The 22,466-nt window shown below is 41.1% G+C and overlaps 1 protein-coding gene across 2 annotated transcripts in view; it reads left to right on the top strand.

The window, feature by feature from the left end:
* The first annotated feature begins 414 nt into the window (after positions 1-414).
* vldlr (very low density lipoprotein receptor) overlaps positions 415-22,466 on the top strand; it is a 43,080-nt gene continuing 21,028 nt past the window's right edge. Inside the window, exons 1-7 of one of the 2 annotated variants that reach the window (XM_038274743.1) lie at positions 415-880; positions 13,434-13,553; positions 16,824-16,946; positions 18,245-18,367; positions 20,739-20,947; positions 21,335-21,497; positions 21,590-21,712. In XM_038274743.1, the coding sequence (XP_038130671.1) occupies positions 814-880; positions 13,434-13,553; positions 16,824-16,946; positions 18,245-18,367; positions 20,739-20,947; positions 21,335-21,497; positions 21,590-21,712 (928 nt within the window). In that variant the 5' untranslated portion in view covers positions 415-813. The remainder of the gene's footprint in view (positions 881-13,433; positions 13,554-16,823; positions 16,947-18,244; positions 18,368-20,738; positions 20,948-21,334; positions 21,498-21,589; positions 21,713-22,466) is intronic. The other variant, XM_038274744.1, reaches the window with a different exon arrangement.

Here is a 22,466-nt window from a genome sequence, read left to right as displayed (position 1 = left end):
AATTCTGAGAAAAAAGTCAGAATTCTGAGAAAAAATTCACAATTCTGAGATTAAAGTCAGAATTCTGACTTTAAACTCAGAATTCTGACTTTAATCTCAGAATTGTGAATTTTTTCTCAGAATTCTGACTTTAAACTCAGAATTCTGACTTTAAACTCAGAATTCTGACTTTTTTCCAATGTTAAACTGAAATAAAATTTAAAAATCAGTTTACCTTTTTTTTTTTTTTTTCTTCAGTGGCCCTAATCCTCTTCCGTACATTTCTCTATCTGTAGAATGGGGCTGTTTTATGTGTGAAGAGGGCCCCCTGCCTGTCTTTGCCAAGGGCCCCAGATTTCCTAAATCCGCCCTTGTATTAAATGCCTCTTGCTGTATTAATTGATAAATTTCCGGGGACAGTGAAGCATCTGCAGGAGACCCCCACCCGGCTCTGTGCAGCACTGATACCCAGCCGGTACCGCTCCGCCCCCCACCCCCCTCTATCAGCCGGTAGAAAATGGATTTCAAACGCGCTGGCCGGAACGGGAACCCGCGCGGACCGTGATTGCAGGAACGCTATAAAAGGGGCGCGCGGGAGCTGCGTCTCTTTATTTTCCTCCTTCCAGCAGTCCGGCCGCGGCGCGTGCCACCTCCGGCTCTATAAAAGCTGAACCGCTCCGTTCCTGTGTGTGCACGCGCCTGTGTGGATGTGTGAGTTCAGTTAGCGAGTGGACCGACCGACTGGCAGAACCGCGAAACCAGGCCAGCGCGAGCTCAGGGTAGGGAAGGCTCAGCTAGCAGCAGCAGCCGAACGGTGACTCCTCCGAACCAGAGATGGTCACGTCCGCAGTGGGGGTTGTCCTGCTGCTAACATGGCTCCAGCACTGCGGTAACGTCCGAGGTAAGTGACCGTAGTGACCGCCCTCGCTGTCGGTGTTGGAGCTCCGGGTTCGCTGCGGTTAGCTAACATTGAGCCCAGCTGTCCACCTGTCTCGCGGCTGAACCTTCATTGACTCGTTAGCAGAATAATTAGCTATCAACCCCCTCAGACCGCAGCGTTATCAGGCACCCAGGCGGTATTTGTGTACATTTAATACATTCCTTTTAATTTACTTTAATATTCTTAATCTAATCTTTAAACAGCTTCTCTCCGTGACTCATTTAGCTCCAGTTTTAGTCCATTTAAATATTTAAACCTCTTTTTCTGGTCTGTTTTTGCCTCAGTGATCTTGTGATTCTCCCCCTTCAGTGACGTTTTTAATTTATTTATTTATTCTTTAAGGGAAAACAATGCAAATAGGGGAAGGGAGCAAACTGCGGATTAATATCCTGGAAATGCGGATTAAAGGCAGCAGATCGGGGGGTCTGATGGGGGGATGATGGAGGCCAATCAGCGGCCACAGGGAGCCAATGAGGGGCTAATTAGCCGCTAAGTGGCCAAATTCAGCTCCTTAGAATCTAGATAAAAGGTTTTATTTTCTTTCAGGCCAGAATCCTCAGAGTTGGAGTCTGTTTTTATGCAGAAGATGATAAAAATTAACTTGTTGTAAACTTTACTAGTCTGTCAGTCATTAGCCACAGTCCAAGATTAGCACAAGTGGACTACTAATTTATTGGATTTAATTTAAGCCCGCGTTTATTTGCTTTATATGGCAAAATGGTTGAATTTTTTTTATACATATCCCATTATAGTTTTTTTTTTTTTTTATAAGGTTATATTTCCTCTAATTGTAAACTGTCATATTTTTAATCTTAAACTTTAAATATGCACAGTTGGCCATTTATAATTTTAAAAAATTTGTTTTATTTTTATTTTTTTATGCTTTTATATTCTTATGTAGTTTTTCCCAATGGGAAGATTGTAGTTTTTTTAGGGCGTTTATTTATTTTAAGGGAGTGGCAGTGATCTGTTGGACCAGCATACCTATAGTCTTTATCCCTTTAGTTTTGTATGAAAAATACACTTTAAAGGAATAGTACACCCAAAACATGATTAGCCTTCATTTTCTACTCACCCCCATGCTGAACAACACTCTGGAGTACTTTTTTGATATCTCAAATGCATCTGGAGATCTGGGAGGCTTCTTGCTGTCTGCTGACATTCAAATAATGGAGGTCTATGGCGCCCGAGGCAGAAAGGTCCATAAAAGTCCACAAAAAACGTGTCAATATTCCTCCATACTGCTCGTCCAATGTATTCCAAGTGTCCTGAGTGGGTAGCGTCCAGAATTTACTCGAAACGAAGTCATTTAGAATGTTTTTAGAGCATAAACAGTAGTGTATAGGATTTCCTAAAAGCGCGTTCACGAGTCTACGGAAACCGCGGCAGACCAAACCAGATGAAAGTGCGCATTCAGCGTCTGCTCTGCCGATAATGCAAGCGCAGAAGAAGAAATGTGCTGTTTACCTGTGCAAAGAAAGAAACAACGAAAGAAGAATGTCTGAGAACTTCAGTGTTGAGGAAGAGCATGAGTTCTTTGCCGAGCTGAATGCGCACTTTCATCTGGTTTGGTCTGCCGCGGTTTCCGTAGACTCGTGAACGGGCTTTTAGGAAATCCTATAAACTACTGTTTATGCTCTAAAAACATTCTAAATGACTTCGTTTCGAGTAAATTCTGGATGCTACCCACTCAGGACACTTGGAATACATTGGACGAGCAGTATGGAGGAATATTGACACGTTTTTTGTGGACTTTTATGGACCTTTCTGCCTCGGGCGCCATAGACCTCCATTATTTGAATGTCAGCAGACAGCAAGAAGCCTCCCAGATCTCCAGATGCATTTGAGATATCAAAAAAGTACTCCAGAGTGTTGTTCAGCATGGGGGTGAGTAGAACATGAAGGCTAATCATGTTTTGGGTGTACTATTCCTTTAAAGTACCTCAATGGGCGTAGAGGTAGTTTAAAGTACCATGTACAAAAAACTATTTAAGGTTGTACGGAAGTCGTATTCAGATGGCAAATCATTCTGACTTAAACATGAATATAAATGTACTCTTAATCAGACGGTATTGTCCCAAAATTTAGAAAATTTCTATAAAAAAAAAAAAAAAAATATCCAGTCTTAAAATCTTTTTTCCGTCATCTTCTGCAGGCCAGTTAGTTCTACGTCAGCCTGAACACCTAAATTCGGCCAATCATATATCAACGGTCTTCTGTCAATCAAATGTTTTCGGTCATAGCATCTTGATTCATGTGTCGCAGCTAATATACGCAACGGTTGAAACCAGAATCGTTTCCTTTCCCATTGAGTTGCGTCCCAGTGTTCACGGGGATGGACGTCTGTGTCTTCGGCAGGCGTAGAGCTAACAGAACTGGCAGCGTTGCGAGGCAAGGGCTCAAACATGTACGGCTGGAAGCCTTCTACACCAAACCAAGCTTCTGCCGCCCTGGCGTCCTCTTCCACAACATCTTCGTCCCCGCTTTCCTCCTCTAAATAAAAAATGGATGACGGAGGAGACTCATCCACGACCTCGGACACTAAACTCTCCTCCTCTTGCATGTTTCCGCTGTCCATAGCGTTCCTTGACAGTGTCGTTTCTAAGTCACCAATTTAGTGCTACTTGGTCCCAATGGAATTTCCCATTGGGAACCTGCTAGCACACTAAGATGCTAACTGGTTAGCAAGATGCTTCCGACAAACCGGCCACAACCAAACATGCTTGCAAACCTTTTGCCACAACAATCCCGCCCCCTAGATAATCGACCAATTACATTCACTTTAACTCTTGTAAAGTCGGGAGAATTCAGAAATGCAACATTCTGAACAGCCGCTTCCCTACGACTTTTTTTTATATTTCTAGTTTTTACCAATGGGAGGATTTTAGTTGTATTAGGGTGTTTATTTCTTTTAAGGTGGTGGTGCTCTGTCAGACCAGCATACCTTTAGTCGATACCAGTTTATCACTTTAGTTTTGTATGAAAAATACACTTTAAACTACCCCAATGGGCGCTGATGTAGTTTAAAGTGTCATGTAGAAAAAACTATAAGGTCAGACTTCCATGCGCTTCAAATAACAATTAATGAAATAGTTTTTTTGTACATGACTAAAGGGATACCAGCCCGTTCAGATAGTTCAAAGTGTATTTTTCATAGAAAATTTAAGGGATAAAGGGGGCAAACTATCGACTATGGGTATGCTGATCTGACAGAATATTGGCCTGGTGGTTGGGGCATAGAGGTTAGATTCCTGAGGTTCTGAATTCCAGCCCCAATCCCACAGACTGCCATTTTGGGTCCCTGAGTAGACCCTTGACCCCCACACCGTCGCTGGGCGCCTTGTAGTTTTTTGTGTTTTTTTTTTTGTTCCAGGTAATGCAATGATGTTTGTTTCCTTGTTGGTTTGCACACATCCCTCGGATCCCCTCCCACAGAATCGGCTTTAGTGCCTCTAAAGAGCCTCTTTTTCCAAAACTAGCTCCTAACACTCGCTGTTTGAGATTCCGTGGGACTATTGGACCAAAATGCCACGCAGATTAGTGAGATGAGAGCAGGAGCAGGCTGGCCTGATTAAAATGGATGTTTTATGTTTCCCCCCCTCCATGGTTATTGTGATGCTGTGTAAGACCCAGATCCTTGGCTGTGGGAGGCGTGTGGGGGTGTGCTTGGTTCTTGAAGTGGGCGTAGTGGTGGCTGCGAGGAGGAGGAGGAGGAGGAGGAAGCAGAGAGGTAGCAATCTGCAACAGTTTGTTACTGGGGAAAATTGCATTAGCGTGACCTCCAGTGTGAAAGCGTTTATACAGTTAGCTATTTTAGGTGACTGATTGGATGAAGCTCAGGGCCTGTTGAATCTGTGGCTTCAAATAGAACTTAAAGATGGCTGGTCCTTCATTTCTGAGCTCCAGTCTAAAAATAATGGCCTCCATTAACTGGAAGCATTTCACTTTTGGTCATCAGTATTATCAGATAATGTTGCATCAAGAGCAAGAAGACGGTAACATTTGGTTAAAACATTTTTGTTTTTAAAAAATCGCTGTACATTTGCAGAAATAAGCCTTTAAAAGCCAGAAAAATGAGTTTAAATTAACGGGCTGCTTTTGCAGAATTCTTCCAGCCTTTCTTTGCTTATTATTTGTGTGATTCTTGGATGTTTAGGGTTATTTAAACTGAGTAACATTGCAGAGAAAGTAGAACTGGTTCCTGCGTTTATGTCCAGCTGATGCGATCTTATCAAAGTCTGCAGTTTAGTCTTCTTGTTAGCAAGTTTAAGGTGCAGCAACAGCTTCATAGGAGATTTTAAAGTGAAAGGGATGTAGTTCCTACAAACTACTTTCATTGTTAAAGGTGTTGTGGAGGGTTTTTAAAAGAACGGCCCTCTCCACTTAAAAAAAAGCACTTGCAAGAGCGTGCACAAGCCCATTTCTCCTCGTGCACACTCTCTTTATAAACTGCTGTACAGCGGCGACTATATAGTGGACTTAATAACCGATCATTTTGACAGATCAGATTTTTGCTCCGTTGGTAGCTTAACTCCTCAGTCGCCACTGTTGGGTAGCAGCAGTGGGCCGCTGTGACTGCAAATCCCATAATGCTTTGCGTGGAGAGCTCTCTATGCAAAGCATTCTGGGATATATCTGCCTCTTCTGAGGCCTTTCTCTTATACGTTTCGTAGACACTTTTTTCTCTTGCGATAATCGGCCATTTTCAAAGAACACCGGTGAGAAAGGTGAGCTTCAATGACCGTCTGAAACCGTAGCTCACCACAGATATACGCCTGAAAGTGCGCAGAAAAAGCTAGCTAACGGGACGAACGCGTAGGATGGCCTTACGTAAATATATCACCAGAATGATTGACAGTTAGGAGGACCACTTATTTAGACGATCCACCTGGAAATAAAATATCCTCCTCTATACCTTTAATGTTTTAATAGACATGGTGGTGTTGTTGTTGTTTTTTTTTTTTTTTTGTTAACATCTTTGTTGCCAAAGCAGAATGAAGATGCTGGTTTTGTTAAATTCTCATGTTGAAGTGTAGCTTTTATATTGGGGCCGAAATTGGTTGGAAGTAAAGACGACGATCTTTGGTGAAGAGAAAAGTGTTAATGTACATATTCCATTAAACTCTTAAACCAGGGGAAGGATAAATGTACAATTTTGTGCAGATTAAATTTTAGTTAAAATTATGAATATTTGTATTCGAATCACTTTTTATGAACAATATTTTTTCTTGAATATGTTTAGCTTTGCTGAATCTGAGATTAAGGAATCGTCGACATACAGCGTAATCCAAATTCTGTCTGATGCTGTTGTTGGATTTTCTGTCTGGTTGGTTTTCCTCCTTTTTCCTTTATGCTGCTGCAGCTTCAAAGCTCTGGAATGACCTGCCTCGGTGCATCAGACGGGCCTCTTCTCTGTTTTTTAAATCAATACCCACCTTTTCTCTTTAGCTTTTAACACCTAGCAAGACGGTGGCCTTTATTTTATTTTTACAAAATTTTATTCCTTTTATCTTTACCCAATTTTATTTATTAGATTGTGTGAATGTTATTTTACTCATGTTTTAGCCCTTTTGGTTTTTATCTGTACTGTTTTGTTTTATTTTTCTGTAAGGCACTTTGGTCAGCCATTTTTGTTAAGTGCTTAACAGATTAAATTTGATTGGAATTGGATTAACCTCCAGCCTTTTATTTTAGATTAGGTGTCAGTTTTCTACCCCACAAAGTAAAAAAACAATCGACTGGACTTTGTTTCCAAGTTTGAAGACGTTTCTCTTCCCATCCATTCAAAATGTCAGAAATGGCGTTGAGTTCCAGGCTTAATAGAGTGGACCAAAAACAAAGCCTTGTTTCTGTTTAGAAAACATGCAAATTGTCTACTTTTCTTTTTAAATTAGTTTTTTTTTTTTATAGCTGTATGGGAAATCTAGGACTGTTCTTTTATCCTAGATGTGCTTATCTGCATATATTAAGTGTCCATACTGTTTGAAATGTTTGCCAAAATATAAAATCTGTTCGAAAAATAAAATTCTTTCATAAAGGGGTGTACCCTTTATAATAGGGGGTTAAACTGGTCCTGTAGTTTATCTGGTGTAAGCAAAGGATTATGGGAGAAAAACGGTCTCATTGGAATCTGCCTTTTTTTTTTTTTTTTTTTACACCGAATTTTAAACACCGAAATCTTTTAACACCGAATTTTAAACACTGAAATCTTTTAACACCGAATTTTAAACACTGAAATCTTTCTTAGACATTGAATTCCTTACACTCAAAAAGAAAAAAAAGAAAATTCAGCCGCAAAAAGGTTGACCTTTTGCTGAACTCAGCCAAAGGAATCTCGACTCAATAGTCGAGCAGCTTCTAGCCAATGAAATTAGCTTTTGGTCACGCGACACAATGGCTGGGCTCACCACTGTTCCCGGCTGAATGACAAATTCTTTTTTTTAAAACAGAATTACTAAACGTCAGTTAGCTAATAACAGACGGTTATTAGAGTTTTTCCTCTTATCAAACTGGGTGAAACAACTGAGCCGATCACAGCTAGTACGGCACCCCTGTCTGCCAGGGCTCTTGGTTTGATCCGGAAGAAGCGGCTGAAGACAAACCGGCCGCTGGCCGAAATTTTTTGCAGCTGAATTTTTTTCTGGTGAATTTTTATCAGATAAAAATTGAGTGTAAGGAATTCAGTGTCTAAAAAAAAAAAGTGTTTAAAATTCGGTGTTAAAAAAAAGGCAGATTCCAATGAGACTTTTTTTCTTCCATAAAGGATGTTTTATTTTCTGTGCCGCCGGCGTCCGACATGAATACTGTATTTTGCTACAACTAAACTGCAAACCTTATGAAACAGGGAAGCAATGATTCTTTGTTGCAGGAATTCATTTACCCTCAAACCTTGGAGTGACGGCTGACTTTTGGTATTGTTGCAGTAAAAGCACTGGAGCTCCATATCTGAGCTGAACTTTCTTCAGTAAACACAGGAAAGCTGAATGCATTTGTACAGCATTCTTCTTTAATCTGACATCTCTTGCATCACTTATTTCCCAGAGACTGAAGAACTCTTTAAAGAGTCGCTGATTAAAAGCTGCAGTAAATAGTTTCTAGACTCTAATAAAAGGTGCCAAAAGTCTTCAGGTATTTTGTTCTAGAAACTAAATTAAACTCGTGTTTTAGTTTTGGTCCTGGATGGTCTGGATTAATCAGAGATTAAAAAGAGTTTTTGTAGAAACTGATTTTATATTTAAAGGTTTATTTGCTTCACTTTCTTGTTTTGGATCAAAATGAAGTGTTTGCCTGGCGGGCCTCGCCTGATCCTTGCTGCTTTGTCAGCATTAAAGTACGTCAGCGTTCACACTCTGATGACTCACAACTCGTACTTCTTGCTGTTCAGTCAACTTTGGAGCTTTGTGAAAACAGTAACTGCTAAACTCCTGGGAAGAGCTTGTTTGGTTTAACTGGTTTAAAAATAAGTGGGTGTATCTGGAAGCTGGTTTGAATGGAATAAAAACATTAAGGCTGCAGGAGATCAAACCTTTTAAAGAATTGGATTTTATCAGGTATTTGGACAAAAAGGCAGGGCTATTAAGTGTGTGATGCACACTGGTTAATATGGGTGGATTCCTGGAAAAGTAATGGATTACATGGTACTATTTTAAAGTAGTTATTGCTTTGCTTTGATGTATGGAAATGGAAACGCACAGCTAGGAGGTCAGGTTAATGAGTTTCCAGTGACATGCAGAACACATTACGCTTGTTGGCTGGTTTTCTGTGTGCTTGATGCCTGCCTGCATCTGGTTTGGCTTACTATTGGCTGGAACGGTTTATGGAAAAGGGAAGAGTAATTCAGCGAATTACAGCTTCATCACTGGATTATTGTAATTTTCCAGGCCTATCTTTATCAGAGCTAAACTGGTCGTCTGGCAGCGCAGTTAAAGGGTCACTGTCGCATTACATGTGACATTATTCACTCCTATTCCAGGTTTATCAGGAAAAATGACCAAATCCTACTGGGATGTATATTTCTGTTTTACTTGCATGTTAAATTAAGCCCTTCATGTTTATTTAAGATAACAGAGGTGTGATGCTGCAAGAATACAACGCAGCTAAGCCAGTTTTCACCTCAACAGTTGCATGGTGTTTCATCCACACGCCTTTGAAATAGGGATTTACAATTTTCTGTTTCAAAATGATTTTTTCACAAGTACTTGTTGTTTTATAGCTGTGTAAACAAATAAAATGAGATTTAAAATTCAATCTGACATGTGTGAATCTGGAGTAATGCATCAGCAGGTATTCATTTTTTAGCCCCGCCCCCTAATGACCAGCATCATTGGAAACTAGAGGCTCAGACTTTTCCAAAGAGCGGTTTAACGTAATTATGCGACCATTTCTGGTCGTGTAACCGGCGTGCGTTACATAAGTTTGCTCTGTTCTTTTTTATTCAGCTTGGTGATATTATTGGTAAATTTCAATGAAAAAACGACTAAATCTTAGGAGCAAAGGCTTCGTCTTATCTAGATGGTCTCCTATAATGTAAATTAGCATTTTTGTCTGAGCAGATTCCCTTTTATGAGTGGAAAAATTCATTTTTGCATGCTTGGCATTGTGCTGAAATCAGATTTTTTTTATTTTTTTGTTGCCACACTGAACACTAAAACCTTTGTGGAACCAACATGCTTCAACTTATTCAGTCCAAATCAGCTTGAGTTATAGTCAAGATGTGGATCTATAAAGTCTGAGGGTTCATCCAGAGTTTCAAAATGGGTTTTCATGGTTAGCAAGGCTAAATATTTTTAAATTTTTTTGTTGAATCGCCTATAAATCAGACATGGTGACATTTAAAGTAGTGGTTCCACCTGCAAAATATTCCTCAATGCCTTTCTGTCATGGAAATACAAACAATTGTATTTCCAATTTATAGTTTGGGATCTGAACTTGCTTTAACAGAGTTTCTGTGAGTCATTCAATTATTTTAAATTAAGCCCGGAATTGGCATTGAAATTTCTTATTGTGGCGTTTAAAAAAGTTTATGAAAACAATTTCCTTAGATATATTATTTTGCGACATATTTATGCAGGACTGCTCAAAGCTGGGGGGGAAATCTAGGAATTCGGGACATGGCTGCAGCCTGTCGAAGGTAAAGATGATGAAGGATTTAGCCGTGTATACATGAGAAATGATTTTAACGCCATCAACAAGTAGCCATGACTCGTAAGAGCGTTAAATTAGATTTCCTCATTCTTGTATAAACTGTTTAATTCACATATGTAGTTTGCTCCTAAGACCCTCTGGGCTTAAGGTGATAAAGTCCCAGATCCAGGTATTTTTTTTGCAGTGAGAAAACGGTGATTTTGTGTTGGAGCTTTTAGAACATTCCTCTGCATCAGACTCAGTTCAGGTCTCATCAATAAAGCTTTGAGTCAGAATCGGAGGCGCAGCGTTCAGAATGAGCCCACATTATGAGCAGACGCTAATTGGTCTACCTCTGGTTTAGATCTGAAAGAATCAGAAGCAAAAGATCCTGTTTTTCTTTACTGTTAAATGCTAAATGCTCATTGATAAACGAGTTCATTAGCGTCATGGTTGAGGTTTGCCTTTCTGCAATTTGCATAAATCTGATTGGATAAACCTGGATGTGTTTCAGAGCATTCATGTCAGTCATTTACTCTGCGTGTTAATCATTTGGCTTCTGCTAACGGCTAAAGCTTCTGCTTCAGTAAAAATCCCACCTCTTTAGTCCGATTCTCTCCAAAGGAGCCGCTGACCCACTTTGAAAGGTTTTCCATTATGGCTGCATTTCTGTGGCAGATATTCCAGGTTCCTCCTCTGCTAACATTACTTGGGGTGAAATATTTAGTTGAAACATTTCAAAGCTTTAGCAGTCGACCTCTGAGCGATGCAGAGAAACCTTCTAGGGCTCCATTGAGCCACCTGGACGCCTTCAGGATGAAGCGGGTCTCAAGGTCAGGAGTTATTTTGGGATCATGAGTCGTTCCCATGTCAGCTGCAGCAAACTGTGCCACAGGAATGACCTTCAGTCTGGAAAGCAATCTGACTGCTGTGGGAGCAGGAGGGGAAACTCAGCTGCACATTCAGGTCGTCAGACTTTACAGTTGTTTATCTACTAAAAAACTACACCAGGTATTTAACAACTGGCTCTTCCAACTAGAGGAAATATTCAATTCAGCTGGTTTCCACCCCCCCCCCCCCCCCCCCCCCATTTAGATAAACTTTGGTAATCTGTAGTTATTAGGTCTTTTTCTTTCAAAAGAAAATGTCATCTATTGCAGTGTTTTTCAATCCTGGTCCTCAAGGCACCCTGTTCTGCATGTTTTGGATGTTTCTGAGCTTCAGCAAACCCGATTCAGATGATTGCAGTTCAGCAAAGCCTGATAATCTATCAATTGATAACCGGTGTGTGAAAGCTGGGAAACATCCAAAACATGCAGGGCAGGGTGCCTTGAGGACCAGGATTGAAAAACACTGATCTATTGTATTAAAGTCTCCAGTGAGGCTGGGTGATTTTTATTTTTTTAGACAAAATAATCCAGTCATTAAATTTCTCTATATTATTGTCAGGAATAGCGTTGAGTTCCAGACTTTATACAATAGTCTGTACTATGTATACAATATAAGAGCGTCACACTAAACACGATTTGACATTTTTAATTGAAAAAGCTTCCTGGATGGGAAGAGAAACGTCTTAAAAAGTCCAGTAGATCTTAAATTTTTTGGAACAATCTTGCTGATTCCTATTTAATTTGGTTCAACAGGCCAATAAATGAGCACATTTCTGTAGATATAAACATACATGTACACTAGGGATGGGACGATTTATGAAAACCGTCCGAACCGTTCGGTTCGGTTCGCGTGTGTTTCGTTCGGTTCATGCGCTGCTCCTTTTTCTCATAGAGGAAGCGTTTACACTCCAGAGCAGAAGGTGGCAGTACTGCGACCAAAGCCAACCGCCAGTAGTAAACAAGAAGAAGAAGCGAAGCAGCTTAGCCGGGTGTAGCAGGGAAAAAATCAGTTGTTGTGGAGAATTGTGTGGGTATGGCGAGTGGGAAAGAACAGGAGTTGGAAGACGCGCCAGCAGCACTTTATAGGTCTGCTGTATGGGACCACTTTGCATTTAGAGTGACCTACGATGACGGCGGGAAGAAAGCTGTGGATAAAAGTGCAACAGTGTGCAAGCATTGTGCAACACGTTTTGTTTATGCTAACAGCAACATGTCATGCTAACCCCGAAATCCCTCATACTCCGTCAGCGCTCCGCCCCGCTGCGCTCCAGACCGGCTGCTCAAAGCAAAGCCTACAGCCTCCACTGTGGCTTCGTCCGCTCCGCTCTGAGTTCCTTGGAGATGGTAGAGGGCATGTAACCTGACAACAGCCAGATGCATGTGGCGGAACGAGACATGAGCGAGACATGCATCTGGCTGTTGTCAGGTTAGAGAGCATGCGCCAGATGATTAAATTCAAAGCAGCAAAACATACGGAAATGATCCAGGGTTTCAGCGGATCATTTAAAATAATTACAATCCATTCTTTTTGGGGGGATTTTTTTCATTAATTTCATAATTTTTTATGGAATTTCGGTGTAACAATCAACATGTATCGAATCGAACCGAAAACCGTGACCAGAAACCATGAATCGAACCAAACCGTTGATTTTGTGAATCGTTCCACCCCTAATGTACACAGATCTTCATTTATACAACTGTCTCCCAAAGCCCACAGGACCACAACCATTACAAACAAGATGTTAGAACACTCCAGATGTGGCTCAGTGCTGATTGATTGATCTTTGTTATAACCTGAATCTCTCAGCAGTGATGCAGCAATGATCTGTCACTAAGTCCTGTTTTATTTTTTTTGGCCATTTTTTGTGTATTTAAATTTCAATTAGGTAGTTTCTGGACTATGGAGGGAAAAGCGAATGTCTGCATCTTTGTGTTTCAAAGGAAGGCTCTCTACAACCGATCTGACCCACCAGCAGGTGGGTCAGATCCAGTCTGCTAATCAGTTTCCACCGTAAATGTCCTCTTCACTCTTAAGAGCTCGACGTGTTTTTTTGTTGTTGCAAATGGTGGTTTTGAAATTGTTTGGGACTAAATGTCAGGGGATAGCATGGATAATTTGATTCATTCTAACTAACCGGTTGGTTTTCCATTCATAATGGGATAAAAGGCCACCTGGTTTAAATGGTTACCATCATTTAGTCTTGGTTAATGAAGGACCATGTGGACTAGGATTAAAGGAACCATGGCTGATCACTACAGACTCGAACACTGGACGGGGATCCTACTTTAAATCTCGAAATGATGCAACTGATGGTTTAAAGTTTTGGTTTAGATTACTGCACTCATCTTCATGCTGGGCTTAAAACTTCAGCAGCTCGACTGCAGCTCTGCTTAAATCAGTCGCTTTATTATTTATATTTTTCCGGCCTGTGAAGCATTTTAGCAGTCTGGCTTTAGAGGAGCTTCAGATCCTCACGCTGACTTTGCTTCTGTTTCTGCAGCTACGAAGACGGAGTGTGAAGCCAATCAGTTCCAGTGTGGAAACGGTCGCTGCATCCCGTCGGTGTGGCAGTGTGACGGAGACGAAGACTGCGCAGATGGCAGCGATGAGGGCTCATGTGGTGAGGAAAAATAATCTCCGCTTCCCTCAAACATAACCGCTGTGCAGGAAGGGAGCAGAGCGACGGTGGGGTCTGAGGTTCCCGTTTTCAGCTCCTTCTGCAGTAAAGTTCTCCTCTAACCCAGGCATCCCCAACCTCGGTCCTCGAGTCCCGCTGTCCTGCAGGTTTTAGAGGTTTCCTTGCTCCAGCAAAGCTGATTTTAATTGAAAGCTGATTAACAGGCTTTTGGTCTACTGCAATCATCATAATCAGCTCTAAAACCTGGAGGACAGAGTTTGGGGATGCCTGCTCTAACCCACCAGTCGGCCTTTCTGCTGAACACATCGCTAATCTGGATGATTATTTAACCTCTGTGCTGCAGTTTACTAAGTGTTGACAGACTTGTAGATCTGCAGATCTATAAAACCTTTAAATGGAAGCTCAGTGGATCACCGCTGTGGAAATGAGCCGTTAAAAATCAAACTAATCTGTGGTTCTGGGCCCATGAACAGCAGCCCCGTCTAGTTTCTCCTTGTTCAGACTCTCCTGATGCCGTTACTGATCAGGGTTGTTTTTGACAGCCATCTTGGATTTAGTCTCCGTCTTCAGGACGAAAACCATCAGCTTTAGTTCCATTTTAGTCATTATGATATGGGATAGATTTAGTCGACTAAAACTTAAAAGATTTTAGTCAGTTTTATGTTGCAAAATAAAATTTACCTTTACAATTTGGAGTAACGTCCACATTATTTCCCAGACTGACGGCTCTATCCTAGATGTTACAATAGCTGGATATAGAATGCTGCCTTGCATCGTCATCATTGCTGTTCGGCAGAAAACTTTGATTTATTAGAATTCAAATTAATTAATTTTTATGAATTAATGCCCTACTTAACAATTATAAAAATGTTCCCACTTCCTGATCTGCTATCAATAATGCGTTACACACATCAATTAAACCTGCATTACTATGTTGGCTTTATTATTTCTGAGAATTTCCCCCCCGGTTCCTGCTACTCAGGGGTAAAAGTAGATTTAAATTCACAGGGTTTGATATAAATACAGAGAACCTCCATAATTGCTTTGTAATGCCATGGCAACCCAGACCTAAAATAAATGTTAACTAAAATGTTGAAATATTTAAAGGAAACAGAAAATGTTTTAATGACAATAGAACAAAATATTTACATTATATTTAAATGGATTGAATATTTCTCTCCGATTGTTCTCGTTTCTAAGATCTATGTACCTTTTCATCTGGATCTTTATCTGAAAATAAACAGAATGCAATAAAATGTCTGCTTTGGATATAATTTGGGGATTCCTTTTGGTAGAAACTAAAGAACGTTTATCACCTCTTGTGAGCTTTAAAGAAATAAAATCTTAGAAGTTGGACAAAAGTATAATTAAAAATAAGTTTGTCAACCTCATCGATGACGAAAACAGTTATTGATGCAGCGCTGGAACTCGTATTTTCTCCTGATGTGGCTAAACCTGTTCTGGACTTTTTCCTTCCACTCAACTTTCCTTTTATAGACTTGGATACAGAATCAGCCATATTGCTTAGGGCTGACTTCTAAGAGTTTGCCCGCAATCACAAAGAACCGAATCGATGAACCAGTTTGTCTGTTTTTAAATGAATTTTATTTTTGCTTTTCTGAGTTTAGATGCTTCCATTTATCAGCTTTGCTTTAATCATGACTGTTTTCCAAATTCATCCTGTTATCAGTAAACGGTGGAGCTTTAAAGAACCTTTATGGTTCCACTGGTTAGGAGCCACTCTAGAGCTTCCTGGGTTTCCTAACGAAAAGATTGAACTTCCTGCAGGGCTGGAGGAAATCACTGCAGTCTGAATTAAGCTTGCAGGGGCCTTCTGTGTGGACACAGTCTGCTTTGACTAGATCTACAGTCCTCAGACTGGTCTGTCCTCTGGTTTTTTTCTAGTGAGTGTTTGCAGATGAAAGATGCATGAAGTTCTGAAAATGAGCTGCATATTTATTTCACGCGGCTCCCAGACTGATGGCCGCATTAATAAGTTACAGCTAATCTGTTAACGGCTGGTTCTGTTCTGGATGAAAGGGTCGGATTTTTTGCAAGTATTTCATCAGATGTAGAAATGAGACGTTTTTCATTCATGGATGAGCAGATTTAAAACCTTTATAAATTAATGCATGTTGTCTGACAGTGTCTAATTTCACTTGCTCCGCTTCTCCAGTTTTTACTGTAAAGCTCTCCGGAGCGTCCTGCACCATGCTGCACGTGATGCCATGAACAGAATCAAAAATAAATCTGGATCCAGGCTGAAAATGAGCACCTTGATATGTCTTGAGAATGGCTTAGTCTCCATTCAAACCCAGGTTTAAAGCCTTGCCACTGGAAAAAACGATCTAGTAATTAGTAAATATTTCTTAAATCAAGTGTATTTAATCTTAATTTGAGTAGGTAAACGAGATAATTTGCCAATGGAATCAGTATTTTTACTCTAAAATAAGGTAATTAGATAAAATGCACTTGAAATAAGACGATGCAATTGTGTTTTCTTATTTTAAATGTAAATTGTCTTGTTCCATTGGGAAAATGTCTCTTTAATCTTCTCAATTCAAGAACAAATGCACTTATTTTAAGAAAAAATGACTTATCTAGATTTCCATTTTTTCCAGTGGGGGCAGCCTAAAGCCCACTGCTCCCATTAAGACAGGAAAAAAAAGAGGTTATTTCAGGTTTTGTATAAAGAAAGTCAATCAGTAAATAGTCTTTATACCAAACTGAACAATTGTTCAAAAAGTATTTGGATTTTAAAATGGAAAAAGGTTCCATATTTTAATTTAAAAATTCAATATATAACATGGAGGCATAGACGCCTCATTTTATTTCAGTTTTAGGTTCTGTTTAATTTAACAGATTAAAATTAGAAACGTCTCTGGACCTTTACTGGTTAATTTCTTTATTCGGACGCCGCTGATTGTTAATTGGTTTCCCCTGATTTAGACACTTACCTGGTAGAAGGTGGCTCACAGAGTGCAGCTAAATATGGATGAAAGGCAGCAGATTCGGACGTGTTCGTCTATCTGGGTCATCTGATAGAACTGAAGGGGGGGGGGACTCAGAGAATGAGTTCACTGTTCCTTCATGAGCTGAATAAATATCAGCCTTTATATGAACTAAAGGCTGCTTCTGGTTAAGGAGAGATTTGGTTTAAATGTCCCCAGAATCTGGCTGCTCTCTGAAGACTTTCCTTTTTTGTTTCTATGTCTTTAACTGTTCAAACTGACTCCATGTTCTGTCTTTCAGTAAAAAAGACGTGTGCTGAGGTGGACTTTGTGTGCCGCAGCGGTCAGTGTGTCCCGAAGCGATGGCACTGTGACGGCGAGCCAGACTGCGAGGACGGTTCTGATGAAAGCGTAGAAATCTGCCGTAAGTTCTTCCCAATCACCGCTTGTCCAGATCTGGAGGTTTTATGTTGGAAATGAATGGTAGTTTCTCTTTAATTGATTTATTTGACTGATTTTGAACCTGAACATTTGGATTCAAGGTGGACCTCTGAGCAGCAGAGGACTGGTTTCCCACCCAGACATGTTGAGCTTTAATGCTGCAGCTGTTTATGTTCCTGTCGACTCGGTCATCAAAAGGTCCGGTACGTGCCGGTCTGTCAGCTACCAGAGCTGCTGTTCACCAGCTGTCGCCTACAACTCGGTAGCAGAGAGGGAAGCTTGTAGAGTGACTAATATGATGATCCAGCATATTAGATTAATGACTAATATGCAGTCATCCAGGTCATAGACATTTCAAAAAAGTTTAAATCAATCCACTGGACTTACTTTCCAAGTTTGAAGACGTTTCTCTTCCATCCAGGAAGCTTTTTCAATTCCAAATGTCGTTGAAATAGCGTTGAGTTCGATGTTTTTACAGTAGCCCAACAAAGCCTTGTTTTAGACGGTTATAGGGACTTAGACAGGTGTAGGGCATCGCAGGGTAACCAAAGAAATGGCCAAGTTGAAGAGGGAGGATTTGCCATCGAACTTCTGGCCAGAGAAAAAAAACCCGTAATATGTAGCCAACATTTGGAAGAATGTTTTCAAGATGACTTGGATAATAGCGCGTTGTGACAAACACCAGATACAGCACTGGGACTTGATCAACAGCCGATACCGCACAGTGACGTCACTAACCAGTAGGTGGCAGTGTTCTTTGACAAACATGGATGCCTCCAGTAAAGCACATTCACATGAAAATTACTCTGAAATAAAAACACTGAACAGGATGGAATCATTTCAGATTTAAAGAACTTTCAGAAGTTTAGATTTTAAATATGGCCCAACTTTTCCTTTAAATTATCACCGTCTGTCTTAACTGTTGTGCTTTGCGGCGCCATTTTGTGCCCGTGGGTTAATTGGAAACAACAAACTCTTCACAATAAAGTCCATGTTGGGAACGACCGCAAAAAGGTTCCTGGAATAAGCAGAAGAACCAACAGACTGACTGGGAAACGACTCGATCAGTGAAGAAAAAACGAATCATATAAAAAATATCAACAATATTTGGTAGAAATTTCTAGTTTCTGATAGATTTTTCTCAGAAAATATGTTTTGAATAATCATTATGGTCCCAAAGAAGCTCCATAGAGTTGGGTTTGGTATAATGTTTTGAATGTCAGCGGCTGCACGGCGCCTCTGGCCTCCCGTTAAATTCGCTTTGCTGCCGTTTCTCTGCAGACATGCGGACGTGCCGTGTGAACGAGTTCAGCTGCGGGCCGGGCACCACGCAGTGCATCCCCGTCTTCTGGAAATGCGACGGAGAGAAGGACTGCGACAAAGGAGAGGATGAGGTCAACTGCGGTAGGTGGAAGCGGCGTCCCTCCTCCACAGCCTTTAGAATCAGATGTTTCCCTCTTCAGGTCAAAGTCCTGCAGCGTTGAGTGGAGAATCTGAAAGCTGCCATTTTGGCATCATAATGTGAACCAATCTGAGAGTCGAAACATTTCCCCTCCATCCGAAGTCCAACCATGAGGAACAAATTCCTCATGGACTCATTTAGTTTTTGCTGGAAGCTTATTTTCCCCATCTTAAACGGATGAGATTTGCTGTTAAAATGATAAAATCAATTCTGTTAGGATCTGTTGGTCGATCTTATTCATCTCTTTAAATTAAAGGCAGAAGTAATTTAAGGAGTTTTAGTTTTATTTATCTTTTTAAACGGGTTTTGCAGAATATGGAGGTAATTGGGGGCGGGGCTACAGTCCCTCTATCAATTAAACACATAAAGAAAATCTCCAGATGTGTATTCGGCCGCTCCGCCTTCAGTGCCATTGGTTACAGGATGGTGATGGCTGCAGAATGTTGGCCGCTGGGTCTTAAACTCCACCAGTAGTCGCAGCACAGTTTGCTTTTCTGCCTCATTAATTTGTTTTGACGTCGTTTTGACTGTTCTGAGACTTTAAAGGGAAAAAAAACTTTATTTACATTAATCGTATGTAACTCATGTTAACTGACTTTTCCTGTTTCTATATTTCCTTCATTTTTTAAGATAAAAATAAAGGAAATATATTTATATATTTTTTTTTAAACATAAATGTTAATTTTACCTCCATCTCCCACTGTCGTCATTTTGGCGGCTCAATAAGTTGTATTGTAAATTCTTCCTGCGGTTGGTTGACGTTCGTACTGTTGCCTAGCAACCAACATTCTACCTAGACCTCTTTGGTGTATGTGGAAAAACGGCTTTCAGAAGACTGGGGTTGTCACGATAGTAAACTTTTCAACTCAATACAGATACTAAGTAAAATATTCGATACTCAATACCACAAGAATAAAAAAAAGTCTCTAAAATTCAACAAATATTTTCATTACTAAAAAAATACAAGAAAGAAATGACAAAAAACAAGAATAATATTTTGAGGTTGTATGCTGTGCGCAATATTAAGCAAGCTTGATAAAAAACTTTACAATTAAACAAAATTAAAATTAAGAGTTCCCTCCTTGGCTATGACATAACAATGACACTAGCCAAACCGGTTAAACAAAAATTATTCTCATTCTCTGTTACAAAAAAGTCTGAAACTGAATAATTCTGTGCATTTTTCAATCAGTGTTTAGAAAGTGCATTTTCCACTATTCTGCACTTTAGTTGGCTGTATCGATACTTTTGAAAATTAGTATTGTATCCGGATAAGTTTCAGTATTGATACTTTTTTGAGTATCGATACTTCTGACAACCCTATAGAAGACATCTATTTGCCAAACAGGCTTTAGAAATGCTTCCAAATTTTAATGGCGATTCAGGTGGAAGGGGAGAGACCAGTGAGGACAGGATTGGAAGCAGCTTATATTATGACAGCGAGTCAGAGGATGATCACCAACCCCCAGGAAAACGCAAACGTATCGGTGACCCACCAGACAATAGTGAAACTTTTGTTCAAGCACTGCCCACACCTCAGGCGTTTCGCTCAGAGGACCAAAGCCAAACCAGATTCTCTGGGCTACTATAATCACACACAGGTCTGCCTGGATGTGTCGGATCCGATGATTAGAAAGGATTCTGTAAAAGTGAAGGTGATTTCCTGGACATGGTAGCTATAAACGCCTTGGTTTTGTTCAGGAGCTGTTTGAACGCCACCGTCAAACGCAGAGATTTTATCCTTGAACTGTTAAAATGGTTGCGTGGCGACCACCAGCCTCTAGGCCGCAGTAGAGCAGCTTTGGCAACGCGAACAAACGGCGCCAGGAGCTTCAGTGCTGCACTAAACGCTCAGATGTTTGCCATAAATGTGGAAAAAGTGTGCAGGAAATGTTCTGGGGTAAATAAAGTAGTAATTTCGAACTTCAAAGCTGTGTAGTTAAACGGTCTTATGACTCGATTTATTTTTAATACAGCCTTTAAATTTACATATTAGACCTGTTTAAAGGTCTTTATATCCACAATGAGTTTGTCGCACACTAGAATAATTTCAGTTGATGACTTCATCACCTGTCATTTGTACCATTGGGGGGGGAAATGTCACCCATCAAACTGACGTTCAGTGGGAGTTCTATTAGGATCAGTATTCTTGGAGTCCTGGTGTCGAATAGAAGAGACATCGATCAAGGCGCCTCTTTTCTTTCCCAGTCAGAGTACGGCGTTAATGGTTGAACCTCAGCGTATCCTTGATGGTCTGAGGGAAGCGGTCTCTATGAAACCTGCTTTGGTTCAGCGTCCCTTCAACTATTGCAGGTAACGTCACCTGCGCTCCCAACGAGTTCACCTGTGAGAGCGGCCGCTGCATCTCCAGGAACTTCGTGTGCAACAGCGAGGACGACTGCGGTGATGGCTCCGATGAGGTGGAGTGCGCTCCGTCCTCCTGCGCTCCCAGCGAGTTCCAGTGCGGGAACTCGACCTGCATCCCGTCCAGCTGGGTGTGCGACGATGACGTGGACTGCCAGGTAGGAACAGCCGCCGCTCATCGTTTCTGTTGTTTTTAAAGGATGGAGGGGGCGGGGTTTATGCTCAGTCTCCCTGGAAACGCTTCACATAAGCCGCTGTCATACCCTGATGATTTAGACCAGCGTTTGCCTGATGTACGAAAAATCCAGCAAAATCGCTGGCAACTCAAGATACATGGAGTATATCAATATATTGAAATGTCGGTATTTATCCCGTCTGTAGAACTTTGCAGCGGATCAGGAAAATGAGCTCCAGTAAACCGTCATTAATCACATCTTTACCTCGAGTTTGATCGGGTTCTGATTGGATCCTGTAGGTGCTTTAAACCCAAAAGGCTGCTGATGTTGGTGGAACTGATGCTCAAAGTTGACGCCCTTCTCTTCCAGGACCAGTCTGATGAGGACCCGACGCGCTGCGGGCGCCACCCGACGCCGCCGGCTAAGTGCTCGCCCAGCGAAATGCAGTGCGGCTCAGGAGAATGCATCCACAAAAAGTGGAGATGTGACGGCGACCCCGACTGCAAGGACGGCAGCGACGAGTCCAACTGCCGTACGTTTCCACGCCTGAAGGCGGCGTCGGACGCCTCTGCGGGGTGGGAAAGTTTTCAGCATTAAGCTAACCTGCGTTTGCCTCCGTTGCAGCCGTGCGCAGCTGTGGGCCGGATCAGTTCAGGTGTGACGATGGAAGCTGCATCCTGGGAAGCCGGCAGTGTAACGGCATCAGAGACTGCGCCGACGCGTCGGATGAAGCCAGCTGCAAAAACTGTGAGCAGGAAACGAAAACTAAATGTGTTTTAGACCAGGTTCATTTTAACCAGTCTATCTGTTGAAGTTGTGGCCCTTGTGGCTTTCCGTACATCCTGCTATTCCAGTTTGGGTTTAGAACTCGTCTCTTCTCTCTGCCCAGGTTTTAGGCGATGGTTTAACTCCAGATCTAATAAAGTCACTCCAACCAAAGATCCTAGTTTGGTTTTATCGGGTCAAAAAGATTGTTTTCTTGCTAAATGTGAGCTTTACAGCTGAAAAAGATTTATCAGATTAATCTATTACTGAAATAATCAAATTTGGTGATTGGTTAACTGGAGTATAGAGACTCTAAAATGTTTCTGTAGCTGACAGAGGGACCCACTTAGACAAAAATACTTTATTTTAAATGCAAAATGTTTATATTTTGGTATAATTCCTGCTTTGTCATTATGTTCTATCCAGAACTCGAGTGGAAAGGTTTTAGTTTGACCTAGTTTAAAGTCCTAGGGAAATCTTATTTAAAATGTCAATGACAATACATAACTTTTTTTTTTTTTTTTTGCAAAGCCAGTTAGTTCTACGTCAGCCTGAACACCTAAATTCAGCCAATCATATATCAGCGGTCATCTGTCAATCAAATGTTTTCGGTCATAGCATCTTGATTCATGTGTCGCAGCTAATATACGCAACGGTTGAAACCAGAATCCTTTCCTTTCCCATTGAGTTGCGTCCCAGTGTCCACGGGGATGGACGTCTGTGTCTTCGGCAGGCG

This window comes from Cyprinodon tularosa, unplaced genomic scaffold (genome assembly GCF_016077235.1).
Source record: "Cyprinodon tularosa strain WSP-4 unplaced genomic scaffold, ASM1607723v1 ctg928, whole genome shotgun sequence".
NCBI classification, from domain to species: Eukaryota; Metazoa; Chordata; class Actinopteri; order Cyprinodontiformes; family Cyprinodontidae; genus Cyprinodon; species Cyprinodon tularosa.
The sequence above is the reverse complement of the archived record's forward strand: the minus strand, read 5'-3'. Positions and strand labels throughout refer to the sequence as shown.